The sequence below is a fragment of the Rhinopithecus bieti genome, unplaced genomic scaffold (genome assembly GCF_001698545.2).
Source record: "Rhinopithecus bieti isolate Rb0 unplaced genomic scaffold, ASM169854v2 scaffold_44156, whole genome shotgun sequence".
NCBI classification, from domain to species: Eukaryota; Metazoa; Chordata; class Mammalia; order Primates; family Cercopithecidae; genus Rhinopithecus; species Rhinopithecus bieti.
Window position 1 is genome coordinate 33,151 of NW_016817679.1, and position 10,743 is coordinate 43,893.

General features: G+C 45.7%; 1 protein-coding gene across 1 annotated transcript; it reads right to left on the reverse strand.

Annotated features, from left to right (window-relative positions):
- Positions 1–15: 15 nt before the first annotated feature.
- Positions 16–9,999, reverse strand: LOC108517968 (neuroblastoma breakpoint family member 6-like; the record flags this gene model as incomplete). Its single annotated transcript, XM_017856102.1, has 5 exons — positions 16–300; positions 3,216–3,430; positions 5,804–6,028; positions 9,033–9,205; positions 9,948–9,999. Coding segments are annotated over 4 exons (656 nt in total), but the record flags the coding sequence as incomplete, so codon positions are not given.
- Between the last annotated feature and the right edge of the window lie 744 nt (positions 10,000–10,743).

The following is a 10,743-nucleotide window of genomic DNA, read 5'->3' on the forward strand; positions in this document are numbered from 1 at the left end:
GAATTGAGAGGAGCAGGGCTAAGGCCTGTCAATGTTGTTTGTCCATCTGGGCATTGGTCTCCCTAGGCATTGATCACAATTGGAGGGGGATGAACTGTGACTTCTCAAATCAAAGGAATGTAGTGGGTTGAAATAATGAAGAGTATTCTGTGTCTAAACTTCAATCCTCAGTGAAGGATCCCTGCAGGGTTGTGTTTGGATTTGAACTTGCTTTGCTGTTTTAGTTGTTTTCATCAAGTGGAAAAGCTACTTTTTGTGACATCCTTTCATCCTTTGCATCCTTCCAGCAGTATTTGGTATCTGTAGGGGAGAGAGAGAAAAAATCAAATGAGCATTTGTGTCAGGTCCTCCTGATGCCTGTGTCTGGAGGGATTGCTAAGTAGTGATATGTCAGGGGCAAACTGATCTCCCGCTGGGAGGATGAACTGAAGGGTGAGCCGCGGGATGGCTGAAGGAGGAAGTGCCATCCACAAGTGAGAAGAAAACACTCCTGAACTTCCATTCATTCTGGGGTGCAGGATATAAGGACCCCACCTATGCCCAACCAGCAGCGGGGAACATCAGTCCCTTTCCTCCTGATCCCCTCTGTCTGGAGCAGAGTAATGGCTTTTCCTCCCAGTGAGGATGTGCTCAGCATCCATCATGCCTGCTAAGAAACAGAGGGGAACAGAAGGAGAGGACCCTTTGCAGAGAAACCCACCCCCTTACGACTCCATGTCCTAGTTTTCCAGGGAGGAACGGGAGGGCCATGGGAAGAACCCCGGATGTGAGAAGCAGCAGGGACCTCAGACAACGTCTGAGCTCCACGTCCAGTTCCCTCTGTTACAACAGAGGAGTAGTGATGCCACCGGGGTAAGATTGAACTAAGGGCACATGACTTGCTATTGATGACCCCGGAATTAGAATCCACCCCCTAACACCGTTTCAATAAAGATTAGAGAAAGCGAGAGGAAAGGCTGCAATCTGGAGGTCTCAACAGTCACAAGAAGCGGTTGGGTGACTTTGGCTAGGACAAGAATATGGTTTTACAAATAAATATGAAGTTGTTTCTGCTTCTTTGGTTGGTTAAAAAAATTAAATGAAACAAATATAATTATAAGTATTTGTCCAAAGGGAATCAGGAAAGAAACAGAATTTAAAAAAAAAGAGATTCAAAATGGAGTTAGGAAAGACAGAGCGGGGGCTGTAACCACGGCCCAACTTATTCTCCCTAATGCCCTGAAGTTGTTCCACATCTGGTTCCACCTTAAGGCATTTCTAGAAACATTCTCAATATCTAGAGCAAGGAAACTCTGAAGTACAAAGTGGAAGGCATTAGTTTCTCCCCTCCCACTTACTGTTTTCCCCAAGTACATTTTGGGAAAGGTTTGTGTTTAATATTTTATGCCAATGTGAAGAGAGGCATGAAGAAGTATTCATACACAATCTCCTGCAGAATTTCAGTCTTACTGTGTTACTGTATTCTCTTCAGGAAAGTGAGACCAATGAGTTCTCTTTAGGGATTTTGTGGAAGGACAATAATTGACCAAAAGTAAAGTTTTCACATGGCAGTGGTGAGTCCATGAGTGGGCTATAAAATCGGTGTGGGGAAATGTAAAGTGGAAGTTTTCTTTTAACATGAAAAAAAAAATACTAAATTCCACTATATGTAATGTGGGAGGCATTATTTCTGTGCATTAGGTATTAATATAATGACTATTTCTTATCTTTTATTCAAAACTGAGCAAGTGTGCTTCAAGCAGAGGCTAAAAGGCTAATCTATTAATTTTCTTGTTCTTATTGATTTTTTCTATGCTATACAAACAGTACTATTGAGAGGGGAATACAGATTCCATCAAAGACTGATGGATTTTCTGTGGAGTAGCCACACGTATGAGACACTTCCATGTTGGTAAGCTGAGGTCACAGTAGGCCAGGGGTCCTTGTCACCTTTAGCCACATATTAGAATCACATGGGAGCATTTTAAAACTACAGATGCTCAAACCACACCCCAGGCCATGTAGGTGAGAATCTCGAGGTGTGAGTTCAAGGCATTCATCTTAATGGAAATCTCAGCAGGTGCTTATTACATGGAAGCAGGATTTAGAGATATGAAATGGACCAGCCAAATTTCCCATCATGTGCTTTCCTTTCCCCATTTCTCTCATGATTGGCTTTGTTCCTAGTGGTTCCATGGATTGTAGCCTTCTCCCTGACAATTTCAGTTCAATCTCTCTCTTACCAACTGGGCTGGGCCAAAGAAAAGATTGTCCTGTAGACAGATTCTTGTCTGTCATCTTGTGTATGCATTAAGCTGGTCCTGGAGTCACTTTTCTCAAAGTTAATTCATAAAATGCTCTCTCATATACACTGGCCTCAAGATTCATCTGACTTGCATTTTAGACCTTTCACTAGACTTGTAGAAGTGGAGATGAGAATAAAAAGGAGAGAGGTTGGAATGATGAACCTCATGATGTATGCAGTTTTGAAGTCCTGCCCTCTGCATATACTTTTGGAGTGATGTCCCTTTAGAATGCCATAAATGTTCTCCGGTTAACATCAGCTCAAATGAGTCCATGAAGTGAGAACACTGAGACCCTGGCAACTCCATCCACGTTGGCACTAGGCTGCACATCTGGGGCTGAAGACAAACCTGACTCCAGGCATGTGGGGAACTCCCACCTGTGACCCCGGTTCTAATTTAGTTTCCTAAGTGGGGCTCTTTGTGCTTAGTTTTAACACTGTTCATTCAGAAGAACAAGTGATGATTAAGAGTTGACTCAGTTGGGTTGCTAAGAAGACTCAAGAGGAAAATCGATGTGTAAATGATGTATTAAAGCAATGATTTCTGCAGAAAGAGGAAATGGAGTTGGGGATGCAGGGAGGGAAGGTAAATTTCCCAAGAGAGTGTGTGATTCCAGGCAAATATTCCTGTGTTCAGCAACTTAAACTATGCTCTTGGATGTGGACAAGGAGGCCTGGCTCTCCTGTGGCTATGAGAGGGACTGTCAAGACACTAGAAGAAGGAACAGAGCAGAGTTCAGAGAGCAAAGAGGACATGGGGACGGAAAGGGCCTGTCAGGGTGGGAGCCCATGGGACACAGAATTAACACCAGACAGAGGTTACAGCAGCTGTTAGAACAAAGGGAAGAGAAAAAGCAGTGGGAGAATGAGCTGTCGATAATAGACAGAGAAATAAGAAGTGAGTGCAGCTATCAGCCATAGATGTGATTACCTCTGCACCCTAAGCTTGCAGGCCAGGGAATCTGCATGCCAGTCTCCACTTGCTGAATGAGAATTTTCTTTTGATGATCTTTGGTTTCAGGACACTGGAGGCATGAATCTGGCCAATGACTTGATGCCCTTGTGTGTTGTCTGCTGAGCCTTTAAGTGCATCATCTTCCAGCTGGGGAGGGTTCTTCATCCCCAGGGAGGGCTCTAAAACCAGCTCTGAAAATAAAAACACAGTCAATGGGATCCACTGACATCCATGACCTTACTGTGACTTTCTCTTCCACCCAGAGGACATCAAATCAAGAAGGGGGCCTTGGACAAGAACGTCCAAAGGGCGAGAGGAAGCCAATAGAGTCACTTTAATATTTTCTTTTCTGTTGCTCTTTCCTACATTACTCAGTAATGACAAGATTGCCAGGAGCCAAAGGCACTGCCAATTCACATCAATACTCAAGAAACACAGGATTAAGAAACACAAATAGCTTCCAGGTAGATAAGGCAAAGGCAAGGAAATAACACTCTATGTAGGCTATGCTTTGGGGAGAGCAGAGATTACAAAAATCAAAGTTAAAGCAGAGCTGGGTTCAAAGAGGAGATGGGAATGGAAGGGCCTGGCAGGGTGGCAGCCCATGTGGGACAGAGATGAGACTAGACAGGTGACAGCAGCTGATGAGAGGAAAGAATCAGGAAGACTAAACCTAGAGAATTTACAAAAGTTGCATCATTATATGATCTACTGCATATATATACACCCTATGTAGTATACACACCAGATATACATAGTTACACATAATAGGACAAATGATATAAATGCATATATCTGTACATGTTATTTTATTTTATATTTTTATTTAATTTTTTTTTTTTTTTGAGACAGAGTCTCGCTCTGTCACCCAGACTGGAGTGTAGTGGCGTGATCTCCGCTCACTGCAAACTCCGCTGCCTCCCGGGTTCATGCCATTCTCCTGCCTCAGCCTCCCGAGAGGCTGGGACTACAGGCGCCCGCCACCACGCCCAGCTAATTTTTTTTCTTTTTGTATTTTTAGTAGAAACAGGGTTTCACAGTGTTTGCCAGGATGGTCTGGATCTCCTTACCTCGTGATCTGCCCGCCTCGGCCTCCCAAAGTGCTAGGATTACAGGCATGAGCCACCACGCCCGGCTTGTACATGTTATTTTAAAGGAAAAATATTATATAGGGATTTTGGAGATATTGAATGTAACAGTATCATCACTATTCTGGTCCAATGAAATGGGAAAAAAGTTAGAGACATGAGAAGAATGAGAAAGAAAAGATGTGGGAGAAACAAATGACCTGGTAGACAGCAGGGAGAAATCACCAGGTGAAGGAAAATATTGATGAAACAAAATGCATTCACTCTGTCCTCTTACCTGGTGCCTGGTTCAGGCTCTGGACTCCAGGGAAAGTGAGCAAGAGGGAGTGTGTCTGAGCCAGTGGAGTGAGTCATGGCTGGGGGTGTGAGAATCCATAGAGAAGCAAAGGAGAGTCCAGGGGGAAGAAATCAGTTTAAATAAGTCATCCCAGCACGTGTCAGGGACTGCGTATCCCCCAACACTCCCTGAGCGCCTTCCATGTGTCCTCTCCTTGGACCCAGATGGTGCTCGTTATCTCACGCAACCCTCCCTCCTCCTGAGGACGGGGGTCCCCTCATTCCTCAGCTGAGGGCATTGCCTGGCAGATGAGCACCAGGCAGCCTCAGGGGCTCCAGGAGGAGATACTGAGTGGGACGGAGAGTGAGAATGAACACGACCCAGGTTTTAAGGAAATCTGAGCGGAAGTGGATCCCTGGGAGACAGAAACTGAGGACGTGGCCGTGGACATGAGTGGAGAATTTGAACTAAATGGAATTTCATAAAAGACACTGATGTGGACACTTTCCATGTGAAAGTTGCCCTTTTATTTCAACAAAAGCAGGAAAAAAAGCAGAGGAAGCTGGACATGTCAGGAGACTGAGTGTGGGCCCAGGATTTACACTGTTACTCCATGTGCCTCATAGGTTGTTACTGAAAGTGCCTAATAGGGGAAAATTGGCTTCATGAGGGATGGGGAAGGAGAGGAAGAAAACTGGCAGAGGAGTCTGTGTGAGAAAGGAAAGGAAGAGGGGCCCTAGAAAGCAGAGATCTTCATAACTGCTCTACCTCACAGGAGACATCATCCGTGAAGTCACTTTCTAAGTGTAAATTTAGCAGAAAGATAAAAAGATTAGATAACACCTATTCATAGGTTTATTGGGCAATTCTTATGGAATCAGACCATTTGGAAATTATAATAATATTCCCATTGCAGGTAGATATTATTTTTCAGCTATCTCAGATGAGGGAACAGAGATGTAAATAGCAAAAAGACAAAAAAGTTGGCTAAAGTCAACAAGCAGAAAGTGGCAAACCCAGGACCTGACAGCAGATTTGGTTCTAAGCTCCAGGCCTTTGCTTACCTCACTGGGTTGGAGCATCATGAATTTCAACTTGACCCTGAGGAAGCACAGAGTGGTCCCATTCTCTCCTCCACCCTCAGCACCGTGACCACCAACACCCGGATTAGAGCTTCATGACACCATTTCCTTCCCTACCTTGGAAGGGCCATTGTTTCCCAGAATCAGCATTGGCTGAGAAGCTGCAAGTGGTAGAGGAAAGGCCCTGCCTGGCCAAGCCATTCCCTTGATCTAGCTGTAGTTGCAGACATTTGGGCACCAGGGTGCTTGGCTCCAGCTGTGCCTGTGAAGACTGCACCTCTGACAGGTGGTGGCTCAAGTCTCCACTCCAAGTCCCTTGGGGACAGGCCGTCTTGGTGGGAGCTGAAAGGAGAAGGGGCTTCAGTAGGAACAATCTGACTTTCCCTTTGTTAAGATGCCCAGAACACCCATCCCCGATGTCCCTGCTCTCAGTAAAGCCACCCAGTGACCCACGCCACACAGACAGACATCATGTGAATGCAGGCGACGTCACATTTCCTGTCTGTGCCTGAATGTAAGCAACGTCACCTTTTCTGTCTGTGCCTGGGGATGCTGACAGGGCAGGGGCCCAGGCTGGGGTGTCCTGAATGAAAAACCTCTGCTGCAGCCCAGAGGGCTTTGGATCATCTAACAAGAACATCCCGATTATTCGGTTATTGTTCATCTCTTTCCTGTGTCTAGAGGGAAAGTTCTAGAGAGCCCTCAGAGCACAGGAGAGGCAGAGCTGTTTTTCTCCCCACTCAGGGTTGTAAGAACAGGCCAAGAGTTAGAGCTGGGAGGCTTTGAGAAAGAACCATGAGAAAGGGAGCTGGGAGGCAACAGACCAAACACTAAGTGAGGCAAAATTTCTGGGTTCTGGGACATTTTGAATTTCCCATTGCCCATAATGGTTGGACCCCCTGCCCACATATATCCATCCTATTGCCATATAGTGGGTGTCAGCAGACAGAGGCAATGTAGGAGAGGGACCAGTCCCTTCCTGGAAATTCAGGGGCCACAAGAGCCACAGATCAGCACGTGCGGTTCCTTAGGAAGGTAACAGAGGACACGATCCTCACATTACCCACTGCTCCAGTGGCGTTCGGGTGGCACCCCTTAAACAAATTATTTCCATTTACACAGGGAGAGGAACACACATTCTGAGTGGACTAAGAAAAGACTTCCAGTGATCTTACGCCAGTCCAGGTTGGGCTCAGGATATGGACGGGGCCTGCAGGGCTGGATCCACGTTGCTATGGGGCTCCTCTCTCTCCTCCCCTCTCCACATCCTCCTTCCCTGAAAGGTTTTCTAAGTTTTCTTAAATATGCCTCAGTGACCTCAGCTCCAACATGGAGATGCCACTGCCCACTTGGCAGTGTCCCTTGAGCCCTGAATGGGTTATAGCAGGACAGAGCTTGCTTGGAAGGGTCAGGGCATACAGTAGGTGCAAGGACAGTGTGTATTTTAATTGTTTCATGAATCACTGTAATCCTAGAAAAGTATTTGCTTTTTTGAAACTCAGGGAGAAATGCAAAATGGGAACGGGGATGGTCCCAGTATGAAAGGCACTTACTGACCAAAATAGAATAGAGGCCAACATTTTTGTTGCTAGTTTCTTTCTGTGTGTGTGTGTGTGCGTGTGTGAGCGTGACACAGGGTCTCACTTTGTTGCTCAGGCTGGAGTGCAGTGGTGCAATCGTGGCTCACTGCAGCCTCAACTAACCAGGCTCAGGTGATCCTTCAACCTCAGCCTCCCAAGAAGCTGGGACTACAGGTGTGTACCATCATGCCCCGCTAATTTTTTTTGTAGAGACAGAATTTCACCATGTTACCCATGCTGGTTTCAACTCCTGAGCTCAGGAGATCCATCTCCTTGGTATCCCAAAGTGCTGGAATTACAGGCATGAATCACGACACCTGGCATTTTTGCTAATTTCATTACAACATAATTCAGTATACTGAGGGGCAGCACAGAGTTACTTGCTCTTACTAGAAGACAATGTAATGGGTAAAACCCCCCAAAATCTACATGAAATTCCCAGAATAGAAGTTTAAAAAAAGAGAGAGAATGAGCAAGAAGAAATGAAAACTGGATTTTGTTTTTACACATCCTGTGGAGCTGCTATCTCATGGGGCACTTGCTCAGAGGAAGGGTTTTCTGGACGTCATGGGGACAGGAACCACTCTGCTTTGCTCATCGGTTACGCCAGAACCTCATGAGGGACACTAGTTGTCAATGGTTTTCATGAGAATGTAGCACTGAGACCAAAACTTGATTGAAACTAGAAACCCACACATGGAGAAAACCACTGGAGCTCTGCAGAGGATGCAAGCCTGGCCACGCATAAAGGAAGGGACGCTGGACTGCGTCAGTGGAGGGAAGACCCCTCAGAGGAAGTAGAGCCGCAGTCCCCAACCTTTTTGGCACCAGGGTCTGGTTTCATGGAAGACAGTTTTTCAGGGACCAGGTTAGGGGGGATGGTTTTGGGATGATTCAGGCACATTACATCTATGGTGCACTTTAATATTACATTGTAATATATAATGAAACAATTATACAACTCACCATAATGTAGAATCAGTGGGAGCCCTAAACTCGTTTTCCTGCTACTAGGTGGTCTCATCTGGGGTGACAGTCACTGGGAGACAGTGACAAATCAATAAGCATTAGATTCTCATAAGGAAAGCACAATCTAGATTCCTGGCATGTGCACTTCACAATAGGGTTCGAGCTCCTGTGAGAATCTAATGCCCCTGCTGATCTGACAGGAGGTGGAATCCAGGCTGAAAAGCTCTCCCTCTGCTCACCTGCTGCTCTGCAGCCCAGTTCCTAACAGGTCATGGACCCATAATGGCCCATGGCCCCAGGGCTGGGGAACCCTGAAGAAGAGAATCTAGCCTGGGACACAGGAATCATGAAACAGGCCTCTAAATAATCGGGAAAAACTCCCAGCATAGGTGGATGGCCAGAGAAGAGATAAGAACATGTAGTTAGCAACATAATTTCAGAAAATAGAGATGCTGTATCTTAAAGAAGGAGGTCTGTTATATAAATATACTGTGGCCAAGAATTTGCAAGAAGCCCTCACCACACCCCTGTCTGGCCTGTTTTGACAGTCACAGCCTGCTCTTGTGAGAAGGAGCCAGGTGACAGAGGAGGCACTTGGAACAGGAGAAGAGGAAGTTCTACCCAGTGGATGTCTGTGCTGAAAACTGCATCCAAGAGCGAAATTCAAAACAGGCTCAGTGTATACGGTCTGCCGGCAGAGGTGGTCTGTCTCAGCTGCACGAGTTGCAGAAACAAAACATACAGAGGCTGCCTTGGAGGACAGTGGAGCTTTGTGACCTCCAGGCTGGAGTACTCACAGGCTATATCCAGAGCAGAGCAGACAAGTTGATCCTCCAATGAGGACAAGGTGCTGCTATAAGGCTGGTGGCAGTCAGACAGGTCATGGTGAACTAAAGGAGTCAAGTAAACTTCATCCACGGAGTCCTCTGGGATTTCCTGCTCCTCCACCTCTGGCAGCTCCTGGATCAACCTGGGGTAAAGATGACAAAAGATAAACAACAGAGAGAACGAACACCACTGCGCCCAGCTGGTTCTGTAGGGAGGCCCTCAGGAAGGCCCAGAGGAAGCAAAGTACAGTCCCCTCAGGGAGATACAACCATCCTTCCCTGTCTTGAGCAGGAGACAGAGTGTGACAGGCTATCAGTGCACTGGGCTGGCAATGAGCTGTGGAGGAAGGAGATGGAGTGATCCCTGTGGGAAACTGCCAGTACACAGTGCATTGGGCACTTTTGCATACATTTTGTTGAAATTAGTATCAGTAGCCAAATTAATACATGCTCTTGAGTCTTCCCAGACAGAGTTCCTATATCCTCAACATCTCTTGCTCTCAACATTGTAGCATGACAGAGTTATTTTCATTCACTTTTCTGCTGTCAAATACTTGCAAACATGGTAATGCCAAAGGGGCAGACATCAGATGTGCAGCTCAACTTCACTTAAGCAAAAAGGACAGAAAAGGGGACTGCAGAAAATGTCTGTGACTGATCAGTTCAACAGAGTTAACTGAATGCAGATTAGTAGAATTCAAATGAATTAATAAGGAAGAAATACAAATACAGGTGTACAATGAAAAGAGTCAACCTTATGAATATGGCTATTTCATGGTTGGCTGAACAGACAGAACAGGTATATTCTGCACACTCTGATCTTCCCTGCATCTGAGACTCCAGATATCAACACTGAATTAACTGTCCATGATTCCTCAGAGTTACCTGGGGCACGGTGGGTCTTGATCTTCTACCTCCTCTTGATCCTTTTCTATTTCTGCAAATAAATTCAGACAGAGACAGACACATTAAGCAGGTTCTCCTACACACACAAACAATCCACTGTGCAGTCCTAACATAGGAACATCAGTTTCCTCAGTAGGAGAACAGGACAGTGTGAGAGAAATATTCCAGGAGGCCTGAGGTCCTGTCGAGAGAGGTGCCTTGGCTTTCTTCCCTGAGCCTAGGAATGAAATCTCCCTGTTCTTGTAGATCGTTATCACAACATCAACAGTCCTGATTTTGTGCAAATAGCTATGCAAATTTTTCACACCAATTCAAGGCAAACACCTCAACAGCTTTCTAGAAGGAAAACTGCAATATTCAGCCTTCAGTCATCAAATACCCACATTGTTCATGGTGGCAAGGATTTTAGACACTGAAATTAGAATGAAGGAGAGAACATAGAGACCCTCGAATCAAAATGAATCTTTGGTACTGCCAAGACACATTGGCTGTTCGTGACATCTAGGAGTGACAAGGCCCAGTCTTGTTTCTAGACACATAACAAAAGCAAATGTACTGCTCACCTAAAATAGGCCAACATCAGAGACACAGAGAATCAGGCTAGGTTCTTTGAAACCTGGGTAATATCTTTAAGGAAAAGTAGACAAAGATGCCACAGGCCTTGGGCAGGCATAGAATCTCAAAGGACATGGTTTCAGAAAGGAACTTGTAAGGAACACAATAGCTGGCAAGACAAATCTTATTCAGATTAAGAGGCCTGACCGACACCTGTTGG